Genomic DNA, 18,252 nt, shown 5'->3' with positions numbered 1-18,252 from the left:
GATAAATTTCAAGCGAGTATTAAAAACTGGTGAACATAGAAATAGCACCCACTGCAACAACTGCAATAGAAATTAATGTATTTCAAATTGAGGGAGAATTTGTTGTGTTAAAAAGAATGATCATCTCTGCCAAGGAATGACAAGGTACTTCAATTAGAAAATGACAGATCTTTCTTCTTCAATGCCCAACTTAATGCAACCACTCCTCTCTTGACTGTAGGTCTTTATGCAATAGAATAGTCTTTCAGGTCCATTCACTCTTTTCCATATAAAAGTTATAGGAATGCATAGATTTTGCAGCTACAATTGTCATTTGGGAATTATTTGAGTCTATTCCAGTTTTAGCCTTATTCTCTGGCTCTCCAATATGTGCACAATGTTGGTGATGATGCTTCCTGCTCTCTGTCTATTTACATCTCATTTTCTGCAAGATTTAACCCCTTCTCTCTGTTTCCCTCTCTGTACTGTTGCTGCTCCATTGCCTGTCATTTCCATAGAAGCACTTAATTTATTTCCTTTGCTAAGATCTCCCTGTTTCTGGGTCAATCACATCTGCTTAATTTCTCTTCTTCTCCTTCATATTGTCAAGAATTTGATCAGCCACACTTCCACCTTTCACTTCACTGGCCCTTACATCAGCTTGGCGCTCCTTACATTAACTTGGCTCTCCTTACATCAACTTGGCTCTCCTTACATTAACTTGGCTCTCCTTACATCAACTTGGCTCTCCTTACATCAGCTTGGCTCTCCTTACCACTCTAACCACTGATAATACAATCCCACCACTGGACACACCTATACCCACTTGCAAGAACAATGTTACCCTTTTAATTTACATTTCAAACTATTTTTCTGCTCTTCAATCTTCCATGATGTTTGAATCCATTTTCCAGTCTTATTACTAATGTCTTTTTAATGGACTTTTATTGATGCTGCCTATTTTTTAATAATAATTCAAGCCATTTTACTTTATCTCACCAAAAACTCAAGAATATTCTCAGGCTATTACAACCTCGTTAGCTTTGCTTCTACTTTGGTAATTAAACTCATTAGCTCTCAACTTTTACTATTAACCCTTTATATTTTTGTTCAATTTTAGAGATCTTCTTGTTCTTGGTTCTGACGAAGGTTTAAAATAGAAATGGCAATGTCCTTTTACCTTTAATTACAAAATGACTGCCAGTATATGTTTGTTATCTTCTAATCTTTTATTTAATACAGTTTTAATACAGTTTAGTTTCTAGAGAAAATAGGAAAACTTTGCTCTAAAGTCCCACATTCACCACCTCCCACACCCAACCGCCATTTCGTATCTTCATGAAAATAGGGACCAATAGAATGTGCAACCTGGCCTTATGTCTATCGTGAAGGTCCAAACTGGAGGATGGTTGGGATTGAACCGAGGTTATGTGTGGTAGATGAAAGGGGTTAATTTACTTCCAGCCTCCTTGGCATTAGATTTCTGGTTGTCCGCCCATTCACTTGCAGCAGCTTGAAGCTAAGTCCCAGGACCAAGTCTAGTCCAGCCAGAGTACATTGGAGCTAGGTGCAACTGTAATGCATCTTTTGGCCTGAATTGATCTTGTAAAGTACTGTTTGTAGTGACACATGCAGCCCCCACCTAACCAACCTGACCTCTGCTCTGCACTGGGAGGTAGCCCAATTTATTTGCAGGATTTAATTTTTGGGGACAATTTTCAGGCAACTGAACCATCTTACCACCAACTAGAGAGTGGTCCTGAACTACTGTCTACCTCATTGAAGACCTTCGAGCTATCTTTAGTCAGACTGTACTGGACTTTATCTTGCACTAAATGTCATTGCCTTCATCATGTATCTGCACACTGTGGACAGCTCAATTGTAATCATGTATAGTCTTTCTGCTGACTGGTTAGCATGCGACAAAAAGCTTTTGACAATATACTATATATAATATTTCTCTATATATTTCTATATATATAATATCAGGAATAATATGCTGCACTTATGTTTTACCATAATTCTGTACGGTTGTCGTTAGTATCATTAGTGCCATTAGTCTGCAGAAGGGTCGGGCCAGATATTCTAACACATGGGTTCCTTATTTTCACGATCGTATGGAGAGCATATATTAATGTATGGAGAAGGGCAGGGGGAAGAGAATATATTTCCAATAAATTCAGGTTGCTACTTTTAATCTGAAATTAGACTACATCAAAAAGAAGTACATCCCACCAAATATACACAGCAAGTCAGGTCAAATGGTTCTAGGTCTTTGTGTTGCTGGTCGCTAGTCTCCCAAAATGTCCCTCTCTGAGCCAGTTTTACACCCAAGATTGGTGTAAGAAAAAACAATTTCTATCCCTAAAATATGAATAACTTTTAGAGGAACGATTGCAATAATATACAGTAGTGATTGGAGATGTGTAATGAGTGCCCTCTGCTGGCAGTGTGCAGAATGCAGGAGCATAGAACATGGAACAGTACAGCACACAATGTCCTTGCCGAACATGATGCCTAGTTAAAATAATCTCCTCTGCCTACAAGACAGTTGCTAATATTGTCCCTCATATGTTTATCATCAGTGTGAAAGGGATATTGTATTGGTCTTTCCATGAACTCTAACAAAAGGAGAAAAATATAGCCTAAATGTTCTTAAAATAAGTTAAATATAATGCTTCTGTGAAATATCCTCAAAATACTTCTAAACAATTTAAATTAAGTAAATGTGCTAAAAAACAATAAACCTATACAAGACATCACAAGACGGGACATTTTGTACATACAGTGACAATAATGACTGTTAATCTTTTAGAATTATCATCTATATATTGCAGGAGTGATTTGTAAAAATTACTAATTTGCAATTAAAACAGTTAATGCATCTAATAAGACAGCGCACAATGTAACTGGGTGACAATGAGTTAGTGATTTGTTTCTGCTCCAGCATGGTGCATCTGTTCTTTAGTATTACTCAGAGTAAACCAGAGATGTTGGCACTCTTACGATGTAAGCTGTATTAAATGTTATCTACTTACTGGGAGACCAAGGGGTCCTCTGTCACCTTTTTGACCTGGTTCACCCTTCCCTCCTTTAACACCATTCAACCCTGGTTCACCCTAAATGTAAAAGTAAAGTCCACCTTTTTTTTGCTACTTTGAAGCTGGGACAGAAATGCATTTAAATGAATCACAAAAAGCTACTGCAAATACCTGTGCATCCATCAAAGTATTACAGTATTCCCCCCTGCAATGACCAATGCTTTTGCAATCCTTCTACACTGTATTAGCATTACTGATATTCATTCTATATTGGAGGCAAATTACATTTTCTTCCTTTTTTGTGAATCTAAGCAAAGAAGGAAAATATTTCCAAGAGGATCACATGTGTTTCTTTGTAGATACTTTTAACATTTATGTTGATTGCACCTGAGAGTGTACAGGATTTCACTGGCTCAAGATACCATTCTCTTCCTTCCAGATGAAATAACTAAGACAACCATTCTTTTGGTCTTAAGTAGATTTTCTTATGTCAGCTTCCTGACTGTGGGCTGTTATTTTCCCCAAAGCCTTGGACACCGAGTGTTCAAATATAAAGTGAAAGCTTACAGTATTGTTGGCAATATTGGGCGTTAAAGCTTTGTATGTTCATTTCAGATGTTTCCAGTTTCCTGTATTCGAAGAGCTGTGTTAAGAGTGGCAATGGTAGAATCGCTGCCTTACAGCGCCAGAGACCCGGATTCGACCCTGACTACTGATGGTTGTTTGTATGGAGTTTGTACATTCTCCCCGTGACCTGGGTGGGTTTTCCCCAAGAGCTCTGGTTTCCTCCCACAATACAAAGACATACAGGCATGTAGGTTAATTGGCTTGGTATAATTGTAAATTGTCCCCAGTGTGTGTGGGATAACGTTAGTGTGCGGGGATCGCTGGTCAGCGCAGACTCGGTGGGCCGAAGGGCCTGTTTCCACGTTGTATCTCTAAACTAAACTAAACTAAACTAAACTAAACACTAAACTAGATTAAACTAAATATCTCTTAATAAGCTTAATCTATGTCTCTGTTAAAATGTCAGATGCAGAAAACTGCCACATTAATTAATACTGAAACTAAGGAGGACTTAAAGGGAAAAGGTGTTTTTTGAAAAACTTTTTGTTTTGGTGTTATGTATAACATTATTATACTATGAACCGGACAGAAAGTAAACTGCCCACTTCTGCTTTAAGGCAGAATGAATACTAGTGATGGATTAGCTTCAAATGACTGGCTAAATGAATGACTGGTCGCACACCTGGTCTATACTCTATCTGCAGGTGGCTCTGCATTGTAATGGCAACAGCTCAACGCCTCTTTCAAAAGTATATTTGGAACAAATATTTTGTTTTAGTTTTAATTTTAGAGATACAGCGCGGAAACAGGCCCTTCGTCCCACCGAGTCCGGACCGACTAGTGATCCCCGTAAATTAACACTATCCTACACACACTAGGGACAATTTACACTTATACCAAGCCAATTAACCTATGAACCTGTACATCTTTGGAGATGTTTTGCGGACATCACGTTCTACAGCCTCAGTGAATGAGGGCTAGTCTACCAGCTTAACACTGATGGAGGAGTGAAGAACGTATCAGACCTTGCCATCACAGATGTTGTGGCATCTGTCTTTGATTGCTCACAGTGCCAATGCAGAGGCCTAGTTTTGGAATGTTTGACCCCACCTTAACCGGCACAATAACATGTGACATGTTTGAGCCTGTCCCCACTTTGAAGATGAACGTCTTTATAATCATAACCGCTCCTGCTAGTTTGGTCTGTACAGATGTGAGTATGATAGATAAGTGGATAAGAATATGACCGTCATTTATTCCACTGGTTTCCAACACAGCCCCAGGCCAGCTTGGCAACCAATACACAACTAGCCAGTTAATTCTGTCCTGAGCTTGATGTTGCTGTCAGTGTTGCATAAGTATACAATAGGGAGAGAAAGAATTTGGAGGGAGCGGTGGGAGAGCAGCGGGTGAGGATTGAGGGCTTGAGGGGAATCCAATAATCAATAAAAGTTCGTTTGTTTAAGTGAAACTGGTGGACATTATAGGATGTTGAGTCAAGCTTGAGGAGTTTCTGGTACAACAGGACGATCTTTTAGGAAGGAGATGAGGAGAAATTTCTTTAGTCTGGGTGGTGAATCTGTGGAATTCTTTGCCACAGAAGGCTGTGGAGACCAAGTCAATTGACATTTTTGTGGCAAAGAAAGTTAGATTCTTGATTAGTACAGGTGACAGAGGTTATGTGGAGAAGGCAGGAGAATGGGGTTAGGAGACAGAGATAGATCAGCCATAATTGAATGGCAGAGTAAACTTGATGGGACGAATGGCCTAATTCTATTCCTATCACTTCTGACCTTATGACTTTACAACACAGTTCTTGGTTCTGGCCTGTTGATAAGATGGGATAGACACTGGAATGACAATGAAGGGGTCTAGGATGATGGTCGATAGATCTTGCCCTCTGAGTCGATAATAATCGATAATAACTTAACCAGTCTTGTTTTGCCAGACTTATTGAGATGGACGATCCAGGACAGATCTAATCTATTCCTTGCTACATTGATGATCAGTCTGTTTGATACCATTCCAATGACTTTGCTCTGTGTGTGGTGAACCCAGATAGACGATCTATTGGGATCACAGTCATGGAATGAATACGGCACAGAAAATGTCCCCTTTTCCCATTGTGACGAGCATTTGTAAAGAGCAATCAATTTTGTTCCAATCCCACGATACATCCAATTATTTATATCTCATATTTGTCCAATTCCCCTTTGATGCTATTTTTGAATTTGCTTTCATCATCTTTTCATGCAGTGATTCCAGATTGTAACCATTTGTTACATTAACACCAAAATTTTCTCCTTCAAAACCTTTTATCTATTGTTTTAGGAGCATATCTTTTGGTTACCAAACTTCCTACTAAATTTATCTTTATTTATTCCAAAGCCCTCTTTACAGTTGTCCTACAACTTACAAAGGATGTATTTTTTGATAATGCTGCTCTGTGTTCTGATCACGATGTGTGTGACTGGAGAAATAACACATTGACATATGCACAGAAATCTTCAGTAATACCTTTTGTGTGGTGATCACTTTAAACCCATAAGTTCATCAGCTCTGACAGTATTGCAAGTAGGATAATCTTTAGTTTTAGAAGTGTTTGTATTGGAAGAACTGAGAGTTGTGATGAAATACACTTCAGCTTTCTGTTCTGCATCCAGTGACAAAACAGAGCGCTGTCAGAGAAGGCTTGTGCCAGATGCAACGCAGAGATCTCCCAACATGAACATGACACAAGTGGCTATTTACAACACTTGATTTAGATCCATATGACTTTCCCTCATTTAGTGACAATGATACCTGTTGCACAGAACTGACGTTTACACCCCAGCAGTATGAACATTGACTTCTCTAATTTCAGATAGCCCTTGCTTTCCCTCTCCTCCCCCTTCTCAGTTCTCCTACTAGTCTTACTATCTCCGACATCGTTCTATCTTTGTCCCGCCCCCTCCATTGACATCAGTCTGAAGGAGGGTCTCAACCTGAAACATCACCCATTCCTTCTCTTCAGAGATGCTGCCTGTCCCGCTAAGTTACTCCAGCTTTTTGTGTCTACTTTTGATTTAAACCAGCATCTGCAGTTCTTTCCCGCACACAACTGAAGGTTGTTTTATGCCTTATATTCTTAAATATTGGCGGGGGGGGGACCTCAATAAAACTGACCAAACTCTCCTTGATGAGGTGGGAATCATGATAATTTCATAGAATGAACGTGGACTTCAGTTAATGGGCATCAGTAAGTGAACTGCAGCTCTAGATCCCAGAAATGAGTGGTTAACCTTTTAATACAATGCCTAGTCCAATGTTACTGACAGGATTTTATGATAGTCACTGGGTGCAAACCCTGCCTTGGTACCCACGTGACTTTACGAAGCTTGGGGATTTGCTGAACCTCACAGAAATCACCATCTCTGCAATACACTTGCATGATGATGTGTTGGCATTGCTTTGTGGCAGTTCAGGAGTTTGACTAACAAATCCATCTCCGCTCAATGAAAAGCAACAAAAGCTCAGCAGATAATGGATCGATTAAAATGTAATCCTGTATCATGGTATCTCAGTTGTCCTCAAGGATCTTATTAAATTTGGTAAAGTGCAAAGTAAACACTTGTTCTGCAGCCAGAACTTACAGGTTTAAAGATGCTACAACATAAAATCAACATTAATTAGTCAAATAAGTGACATATAGCATGCATAGCTAATTTTAACAAAGAGCATGGAGACAAATTTAAGTCATCATTACTTCTATTCATGGAGGCCACAAAATAGGTCCATTGCAAATGGCTTCATGCCTCTTTGTTACCTCCTTGCACACTCTACCCACCCACCAACCAAACTTTTAAATTGACTCCAATGATTCCATTCACTTTGCTCCCTATTCATGAAGAAACAAATGAATTCACTATGGTACTCCACAATGATGATCTACCCCTCTGTGCCAATGCTGGTTAAAAACTAACTGAACCCCTGCACCATTCTGCTGTTTTCAGATTGCACTACAATATTTGCACCATTCTGTTATTTTGCATTTGTCTTTGTATTTATTGTTGTATCTATCATTACCACATATACCATGTACTCAATGAGCTTCTTGTGAATAAGGAATTTCATTGCACACTGGTGTACATGACAATAAACTAATCTGAATCTGAATCTTTTGAGCTTAAATTGAGAACAGAACCCCCTTCTTCATCCTGGGTCTTCTGTTTTCTCTCTCTTCTGACTGACTTGAGCATTAGCCCTCAATTCATCTGGCTAGCTGTCACCCAAAAACAGAAACCAGCAGCCTAACTTGACACGGCAGTGCTGTGTTCAACTGTCCAGAGTCAGTGATGAATTTGAGCAGTTGCTAGAATGTTTAACTATCATTCCCTGTCAACACATACTGGTTCAAGCACCCTATCTAAAAACTAATCTAATTCTCTCAGACATTTGTCCTGTGAATTAAACATCCAAAGAACCAGGATCAACTCTACAATAGTTTTTCTAAACATACTTTACACAAAGCCACTTGTTTTTCTTCCTTCTCATTGCATAGGATTACCAGAAATCCCAAAACACTTTGTGTGAAATGTAGAACGCTATCTGCTTTATTCAGGATCCTTTTAGTTGCACATCTATTGCCTCAGAAGACAAGTTCTTCTGAGGCGACGGATGCGTGGCAGAAAATATATTAAATAAAGCAGACAGCATTCTGCATTTTCTGAAGGTTCTTTCTCTTTAGGGTATTCTTCATTTCTTGGTACGATATCTTCGCTGTTCCTCATTCAGCTGGACTTCCCACCTGTCTGCCATTTTCCACAAATATTATCATTTCTTTCCACTCATCTCCACAATTCTTCTTCCTAGCTTAGAATACCACCTAATTTTCCAGCAAAGCTGGATAATCCTCAGTACAGTGCCACAGCTTCTGCCACAGATTCCTGAGCTACATACCACATATTATTCCTCATGTGGACAAGATGACTCACGGCCTTTCAATCATGAGTTTGCCTTTTCATTTCCATTTTTCAGTCCCTTCAATACTGTCTGCACTATGTTCATTTTAAATCTTGTTTCCTCCTGTTTGCTCTTGGCTCTATTTTCCCATGGAAAATTGGCTTTGATGCATCACCTTGCTCATGTCTAAAATGCATTTAAGTTGTGCCCTGCAGCCTGCATCCACAATCTCTGACATTAACCCTGATTTTGACCTGCCCAGTTATTCCATCTCATTAATCTGAGCAGGATCTGGCTCCTATATAGAAAACACAAACTGTTCAAAATCTCTCAAAACAAGGGAGTTGATGCATTGGACAATATAAACCCACTTTTACTGTGGGAAACAACAGAAGAATAGACTGCATTCCTGGTCGTAATCTGCAGAAATGTCTATTCTGACGACCGTGCAAACATTAGTTCAAACAACATTTAAATACTATGAATTCACAAAAGTATAAAATGTGAGATAATACCCAATGGAATTAGTTACATTTTAGTTCCTATTTTCTTTATCTAATTTGAACCTGAAGGCAAATGACTGTTTTTAACATATTCAAACCCACAACTTTCAGAAAGCCCAAGTCCATTGAATATATCTCAGGATATAAAGCTGTGCCTGATGGAACAATGGGGGAGTTTGGGCCAAAGGAACATAGATCAGAGAGTTAATTGGAGAGGTTAGACATTGTGAATGGACAGAAAGATTCAGAGTCCAAGTAGAGAAATTGATAAAATAAAGTAAGTAGGTGCAAAAAAAAAAATCAAAAGAATTTAACTTCGAGAGATGCACATTTATAACCATAATTTGCACCAAGTGTTCAGCAGGAATTGTGAAGACCCCAGGACTTGTCCAAGAAGCTGCTGAATTTGGGTCAGTTAAAGGTGTCACCTCTGAGAGTGGTGAATTTGTAGTAGCCAAGGCTACCGGCAGCTACTGTGTTAACATAGGGATCTGCATGGTCCTTTCAAATGGTGGACCAAACTCTAAAAACAGTCAACATCCATCAGCCAATTTTTTGCTTATTTCAATGTAGGAATACCACTGAAGTTTTAATCAAAGCTAATTTGGACTGATGACAGGCAATCTTGGAAGGGTAGCTGGAGTGTAGATCCCTCTCTACTGTTACTTTACTCTGAAGAGATAATCTTGGCCAGCCGTTCTCAGAATTTCATAGGGAGGAACTGTTCAATTATTCTCATCTTCCCACCAATTAAATATTTAATTAAAAAAAATAAAAGAATCTAACAAATACCTGAACAGCCTCATGAAGTAGAGTGTAACACTAGGGGCGCCGCATTGACTGCAGCCTCTGCCTACAGCCTGTTTTTTTTTCAATCTTTAAAACATTTTTTAGTTAGTTTAAAGTCTGTTTTGTGGAGGGGAGAACTTTAACTTTTCTATGTGGGGGGAGGGGGTGGCAGAGGGTAAGGGGAAACTGGCTTCCTGGCGGACTGGATCCGTTACGGAAAATTCGATTTATTTCTCCGAGTCCGCGTTCCTCGCCCCCCTCCTCGGCGGGCCTATCCTGCTGGGGACCAGGGAATGGACCAGAGCTGCAACAACAGTGGCGGCGCAGCGCTGATTCCACCGCGGAGCGCAGCCCCTGCTAAATTGCGCCGGATGTCTACGGAGGATGTAACGTCCGTCAGACCCGTTGGGAGCCGTAGACGAGCGTTGGGCCACTGCTCCAACATTGTGGAGCTGCGGTTTGGGAGAGCTTCTAACGCGGGCGGCGCTGACCGTCATCGCAGAGTCCTGGGGCCTTTTGCCGAGGGCCGGCCGCCAGTGTTGCATCTCCGCCCAGCCCGGCCTGCGGACTTTGGGAGCCACGGACTCTGGTAGGAGGGGGCCTACTCTGATGTCCAGGCCACTGAGGATGTCCCCCAGATCCGACGTCGGACTTACATCACTCCGGCGAGTGGGCCTGAACATCGGACCGCCCGTAGCGGCGACTGTAGAGGGCTCGGGGAGGCCCCGACGACGGGTGAACATTGGGGAACATTAGAGGAAGAGGACTGACTTTGGTGACTTCCCTCACAGTAAGAAACTTTGATTCTGATGTGTGGGGATGTTTTTATGTTGAACTCTATCGTGTGTTGTGTACTTTATTTTTATTGTATGGCAGTATGGAGATGGGGGAGATATTGAACAGTTTCTTTTCTTTGGTATTCACCAAGGAGAAGGATATTGAATTATGTGAGGTAAGGGAAACAAGTAGAGTAGCTATGGAAACTATGAGGATCAAAGAAGGTACTGACACTTTTGAGAAATATAAAAGTGGATAAGTCTCCAGGTCCGGACAGGATATTCCCTAGGACATTGAGGGACATTAGTGTAGAAATAGCAGGGGCTATGGCAGAAATATTTCAAATGTCATTAGAAACGGGAATAGTGCCGGGGATAGTGGCGGTACTAGGCGCGCATGTTGTTCATTGTTTAAAAGGGGGTCTAAGGAGTAACCCTACCTAGCAATTATAGACCTGTTTAGTTTTGAACTTTGACGTCCAGTGGTGGGCAATTAATGGAAAGAAAACTTTAGAGATAATATATAAAGCATCTGGATAACAGGGTCTGATTAGGAACAGTCACACATGGATTGTGCCTGGAAGGTCCATGTTTTTAACTAATCTTCTTTCCCCTTCTGAATTTTACTTGAATACTTTTTTTGACTCGAAGATGTTATTCGGGAAATTGATGGAGGGTTAAAGCAGTGGATGTTGTGTATATGGACTTCAGTAAGGCCTTTGACAAGGTTCCTCATGGAAGGTTGGTTAAAGAAGGTTCAATGGTTGGGTATTAATGGTGGAGTAGCAAGATGGATTCAACAGTGGCTGAATGGGAGATGCCAGAGAGTAATGGTGGATGGTTGTTTGTCAGGTTGGAGGCCAGTGATGAGTGGGGTGCCACAGGGATCTGTGTTGGGTCCACTGTTGTTTGTCATGTACATCAATGATCTGGATGATGGTGTGGTGAATTGGATTAGTAAGTATGCAGATGATACTAAGATAGGTGGGGTTGCGGGTAATGAAGTAGAGTTTCAAAGTCTACAGAGAGATTTATGCCAGTTGGAAGAGTGGGCTGAAAGATGGCAGATGGAGTTTAATGCTGATAAGTGTGAGGTGCTACATCTTGGCAGGACAAATCAAAATAGGACGTACATGGTAAATGGTAGGGAATTGAAGAATGTAGGTGAACAGAGGGATCTGGGAATAACTGTGCACAGTTCCCTGAAAGTGGAATCTCATGTAGATAGGGTGGTAAAGAAAGCTTTTGGTGTGCTGGCCTTTATAAATCAGAGCATTGAGTATAGAAGTTGGGATGCAATGTTAAAATTGTACAAGGCATTGGTGAGGCCAATTCTGGAGTATGGTGTACAATTTTGGTCGCCTAATTATAGGAAGGATGTCAACAAAATAGAGAGAGTACAGAGGAGATTTACTAGAATGTTGCATGGGTTTCAACAACTAAGTTACAGAGAAAGGTTGAACAAGTTAGGGCTTTATTCTTTGGAGCGCAGAAGGTTAAGGGGGGACTTGATAGAGGTTTTTAAAATGATGAGAGGGATAGACAGAGTTGACGTGGAAAAGCTTTTCCCACTGAGAGTAGGGAAGATTCAAACAAGGGGACATGACTTGAGAATTAAGGGACTGAAGTTTAGGGGTAACATGAGGGGGACTTCTTTACTCAGAGAGTGGTAGCTGTGTGGAATGAGCTTCCAGTGAAGGTGGTGGAGGCAGGTTCGTTTTTATCATTTAAAAATAAATTGGATAGTTATATGGACGGGTAGGGAATGGAGGGTTATGGTCTGAGCGCAGGTATATGGGACATGGGGAGATTATGTGTTCGGCACGGACTAGAAGGGTCGAGATGGCCTGTTTCCGTGCTGTAATTGTTATATGGTTATATGGTATGGTAATCACATTTCACTGTGCCATCTGGCACATGTGACAAATAAATGTATCTTGTATCTTGTACCTAACTACTATTTCCTGATCACAGAAATACTCCTTTAGTGATCATCAGTGCGTAACTTGTCTATCCATCTTCACCCAACTTTGATGCTGTATGAGGTGGGCCTATCTGTTGCTGCATCCTGTTTCAACAAGCGTTCCATTTCAGGACTCTTCGATTTCAACTTCTAAAGTTGTTATTAACTTTTTCCCTCAGATGTGTCAACAGCATGTCAGTACAGAAATGTGCTTTTTATGGCAAACTTGGTGAAAACGTCTTTGGATACGGCTAAACTGTATCAAAATGAAAAGTTTATAACAAAAGACAAAGACCGATAACTATTACTAACTTTTCTTTTCTCCAATACAATCATAGATTTGTACAGCCCTTCAGCCTTCAATGCCCTTTTCAACCATCATGCTGATCTATATGAATTCATGTCTGTGTTAATTCCACATCCCTCTATGCCTTGCTCCTATATGTACCTGCCCAGATATCTCTTGAATGTTGTTGCTGTTGCTGCCTCCAGCACCTGCTCTGGTAGCTCATTCCAGCTGCCAACTACTCGTTGAGTGAAAAATGTACCCCTCAGATCCACTGTCAGATCAATCATGGCTGATCTATCTCTCCCTCCTAAACCCATTCTCCTGCCTTCTCCCCATAACCTCTGACACCTGTACTGATAAAATATCTATCTATCTCTGCCATAAAAATATCCACTGACTTGACATCCACAGCCTTCTGTGGCAACAAATTCTACATATACACTACCCTCTGACTAAAGACATTTCTCCTCATCTCCTTCCTAAAAGAACATTCTTTCATTATGAGGCTATGAACTCTAGCCCTAAACTCTCCCACTAATGGAACCATCTTCTCCACATCCACTCTATCCAAGCCTTTCACTATTCTAGTTTGGGTCAAAAGGACACAAAGTGCTGGAGTAACTCAACAGGTCAGACAGCATCTCTGGAGCACATGCTTAAGTGACATTTAGGGTTGAGACCCTTCTGTCTCAACCCAAAATGTAGTCCATCCATGTTCTCCAGAGTTGCTGCCTGATCTACCGAGTTACTCCAGCACTTTGTGTCCTTTTGTGTATTGACCAGCATCTGCGGTTCCTTGTTTAAGCACTTCCCAGGGCCCTGACATTCACTGTATAAGATCTGCCTGGTTTATGTTCCCAAAATGCATCTAATGGCACTTGTCCGAGTTCAATTACACTTGCCATTCCTTTACTCACTTTCTCAGTTAATCTGGGTCCTGATGTAAACTTGGAAAATCCTTCATCATTGTCCAAAGTGCCACCAATGTTGGTGTCATCCGCAAACATATTAATCATGCCACTTTAATTCTTATCCTCATTATCATGTCACATTTATTCCTATCCAAATTAATAATACATATGACAAACAACAGAGGACCCAGCATCGAATCCTGTGTCGCACCCACTGGTCATACGTCTCCTTTAGAAAATCAACTTTCTATTATCACCCTCAGCCTCTGATCACAAAGCCAATTTTGTATTCAGATGGCTAGCTCATCCTACATCCCGTGCAATCTCACCTTCTGGACCAGCCTGTGATGCAGGACCTTATCGAAGACCTTGACAACGTTCATGAATACAATATCTATTGACCTGCCCTCGACAATCCACTTGGTCACCTCTTCACAAATATCAAAATTGTTAGATATGATCTCCCATGAATATAGTTATACTGACTATTGCTAATCAGCCCTAGCCTTTCCAAAGGTGAATAAATCCTGTCTCTCGGAAATGTTTCCAGTAACATTCCCATCACTGATGGCTTGCAGTTCCCTTGCAATCCCCTAGTTCTCCTCTACAACTGCAGCTGACAAAGATGCAAATATTTTTGACATGGTCTCGGAAATCTCCTTCCTTGCTTCCCTTGCTGAGATATGGAACATGCTCCAGGATATCGCTGTACCTTCCAGTGACCTCATGAGCTTCCACGTCCTTCTCCATGGTCAATACAGACCTGTACAATATTAATTTAAGACCGTACACATTTCCCATGGCTCCACACATATATCGCCACTTTGATCCATAAAGCGATCTATTCTCCAACTTGCTAGCCTTTTACTCTTATAGATTGATAGAATACTTTATCTTATCTATGAGGGATCACACACTTCCTTCTTAAGTGTAGTCCTACATCCTTTGTATTCCTCAAGAGATTCTAGCTGTCGACAGCAGCATTGTGTGCATGTTCACCAACCACTCAACCTGTGTAATATAGAAAAAAATTGTATCATCCTGGTGTTCATTCTGAACCTTTGACTAGCCTTAAGACCACACCAGGAGAGACATTTGAACACATTATTCTTACAGCTGCTAAAGCAAGCAGACTACCAGTACCTTGTCATGCCTCAATGTAATGTGACTTTGTGCATATTGCTGCAATTACATGCTGGATAATGGTTTGGAGGACAATGGTGTGGAAGAACAGATGTGCATTGCAAAGCCCAGGAATTACTTATTTCCCGTCCAGCAAACTCTGGGCAAATATTGTTTTGGCAAGCTTTTACATACAGAGAAAATGCAAGATTCCATTGAATCAAAGAGGTCAAGTTCCCAGCTCTGAGAACAAACTCAGATGACATGTGTTTTTTAAAGAAACTCTCAGACCTTTCAATAACAGGAATGGAACAAGAGACTCTCAGAGCAGTAACTGTGACTTACCATTGGACCTGGTGGGCCTTGTGAGCCAGTGGGGCCTGGGGGTCCGGCAATCTGCATAAATAGATAATGGATCATGTAAGGCAGTGAGCAGGCCGTCGGCAAAGTAAACCTGAAACCCCACCTGGCAAACTGCAATATTACATTTAAATGACGTGTTTTGTTGTTGTCCAGGAACAATATAAAAATAACAGGGACACATGAGACTGCGGATGCTGGAAACTGGAGTAACAATTTAATTTTCCCCATATTCCCATCAATGCTTCTCTGATCCGTACACCTGCAGACTACAGCAGCAAATTAATCCACCTATCTACACGTCTTTGGGATGTGAGAAGAAATCGGAGCACCTGGAGGACACCCACAAGGAGAATGTGCAAACTGAAGATAAACAGTGCCTTGAAGCCAGGATTGGAGCTGGGTCGCTGGAGCTGTGAAGCAGCAGGCCTACTCACTGCACCACCATGTCACCCAGCCCAGCATGCCACCCTTGCAGAGTACAAACTGATTGGCTCAACAAATTTAGAGCAATCCATGTTACTTTTCCTTATTGTTCACATTTTACACATGGAGCAAGTACTACCTGTGGGAACTTGCTCACACAATCAAATTTCCGCACACTGGTGCACAAGTTGAAACAGAATTGTGTAGGAAGGTGTTGGCTTAAACCGCAGAAAGACACAAAAGCTGGAGTAACACAGACAGCATCTCTGGAGAGAAGGAATGGGTCGGGTCGAGACTCTTCTTCCGACTGGTTAGGGACAAGGGAAACGAGAGATACAGACGCTGATGAGGAGAGATAAAGAACAATGAATGGAAGATGTGCAAAAAAGTAATAATGATACAGGAAGCAGGTTTGTAAGCTGTTTGTAGGGTGAAAATGAGAAGCTAGTGTGACTTGGGTGGGGGAGGGATAGAGAGAGAGGGAATGGCGAGGCTACCTGGAGTGAGAGAAATCAATATTCATACCACAGGGCTGTAAGCTGCCCAAGCGAAATATGAGATGCAGTTTCTCCAATTTGCGTTTAGCCTCACTCTGACAATGGAGGAGACCGAGGACAGAAAGGTCTGTGGAGGAATGGAAGGAGAATTAAAGTGTCCAGCAACCGGGAGATCAGGTAAGTCCAGGCGGGCTGAGAGAAGGTGTTCCACGAAACAATCGCCCAATCTGCGTTTGGTCTTGCCGATGAAAAAGAGTCCACATCTTGAACAACGGATACAGTAGATGAGGTTGGAGGAGGTACAAATGAACCTTTGCCTAACCTGAAAGGACTGTCGGGGTCCCTGGACAGAATCGATGGAGAAGGTATAGGGACAGGTGTTGCATCTATGACCAAGCTGCCAACACACGCTCTGCTGGAGGAAGTCTGGGTTGAGCAGGATCTGTGGGGTGGGGGAAGGAGTCGTCGACATGTCTGGTTCAAAACCCTGGCTCAGGACCGAGAGTGGAGAGAGAAGGTGGTTGGTATAGAGAGAAGACACAGAGCGCTGAGACAAATGCAAGAGGATATTAGTGGACCAGTGAAGGATGACAGACATATGGAGCTATGAAGGGGTGGGAGGTGGATAGTGCAGGGAGGCAGAGGCTGGTATCAGGTGGATGATGGCAGAAAGAAGAAAAAGTAAAAAAGCAAAAAAGGAGGTAGGTGGAGTGCGTTGAGGATTGTGAGGGTGGAGATGGCACAGTGGCACAGCTGGTAATGCTGCTGCCTCACAAAGTTAGAGACCCAGGTTCAATTCCGACCTAACATGTCATTTGTCTGGAGTTTGCATGTTCTCCCTTTGTTTGCATGGGTTTCTTCTGGGTGCTATGCTTTCCACCCACATCCCAACGATGTGTGGTTTGTAATTTAATTGGCCTCTATAAATTTCCCCTAGTGTGTAGGGAATGGATGAAAAAGTAGGGTAACATAGAACTAGCAGACCAATGGTCATGGATATGGTGAGCTGTAGGGCTGTTTCCATGCTGTATCTCTAAACTAAACTAATCAGTTACTGGAAGAGGATGAGCAGGAACACAGAGACTGCCAATGCTGGAATCTGAGAAGGATCCATTAGGGAACTGGTGAATGGCAAATGGAACCAAGAATAGATGGGGGAGCGGTGCTGTGGGGAGCGGGTGAACTGTGTGTAGAGTAGGGAACCAGGAAATAGGCCAATACAGGGGGACATTATGGGAAACTACAGGAAAGGGTACAGGAACAAAAAGAAGACCAGGGGAGGTCAGAAAGAGAGAGGTTGGGGGGAGGGGTGAACAGACCAGATGAGGTGAACCTAAAACTGGACATTTTTATTTTCATGTCATTGGGTTGTATTCTAGCCTGGCAGAATATGATTAGTTTTTCTTCATGTTGCAATGAATAATACCAAGGATAGAAGGTTGGTGTTGGAATGGGAAGGGGAATGCAACCGGGAGGTCAGTGTGGCTATTGTAGATAGGTTCTCTCAAGTGCAGGTACTCTGCAACTTAGTCGTTTGGTCTTGCAGATGTGGAGACCACATAGGAACAGTGAATGGAGTAGGCGAGGTTGGAGATTTAGTTTAGTTTAGAGATACAGCACAGAAATGCGCTGACCAGCGATCCCCGCACACCAACACTATCTTGCACACACTAGGGACAATTTAACTGAAGCCAATTAGCCTACAAACCTGTACATCTTTAGAGTGTGAAAGGAAACCGGAGTACCTGAAGAAAACCCACGCAGGTCACGGGGAGAATGTACAAACTCATCCATAGTCAACATCGAGTCAGGATCGGTGCTGTAAGGCAGCAACTCTACCGTTGCACCACCGTGTCACCCAAAAGATGCAATCTATATATTGTTTGTTTGCAGGTTTGTGTTGTACTTCTATTTGTGCAAAAACGGTACACGATAGCACTACAGTTTTTGGCCCACCTTTCTCACCATTGTCCTGTGGTGTAAATGAAACAAGTTTTGTTCAGATTGATGGTATATTTTAAAAGTTATTAACGTGCAAAACTTAAATTAACAAAACAGCGCCGCCACCCGCGCAGGCGCAGTTGGGGG

The 18,252-nt window shown here is 41.7% G+C and overlaps 1 protein-coding gene across 1 annotated transcript in view; it reads right to left on the bottom strand.

Annotated features, from left to right (window-relative positions):
• LOC129712534 (collagen alpha-1(XXV) chain) overlaps nt 1-18,252 on the bottom strand; it is a 628,211-nt gene that overhangs the window by 33,925 nt on the left and 576,034 nt on the right. Inside the window, exons 27-28 of the mRNA XM_055661434.1 lie at nt 15,227-15,277; nt 3,018-3,098 (exon numbers count right to left, since the gene is read on the bottom strand). Of these exons, the coding sequence (XP_055517409.1) occupies nt 3,018-3,098; nt 15,227-15,277 (132 nt within the window). The remainder of the gene's footprint in view (nt 1-3,017; nt 3,099-15,226; nt 15,278-18,252) is intronic.

This window comes from Leucoraja erinacea, chromosome 1, assembly GCF_028641065.1.
Source record: "Leucoraja erinacea ecotype New England chromosome 1, Leri_hhj_1, whole genome shotgun sequence".
Taxonomy (NCBI): Eukaryota; Metazoa; Chordata; class Chondrichthyes; order Rajiformes; family Rajidae; genus Leucoraja; species Leucoraja erinaceus.
The sequence above is the reverse complement of the archived record's forward strand: the minus strand, read 5'-3'. Positions and strand labels throughout refer to the sequence as shown.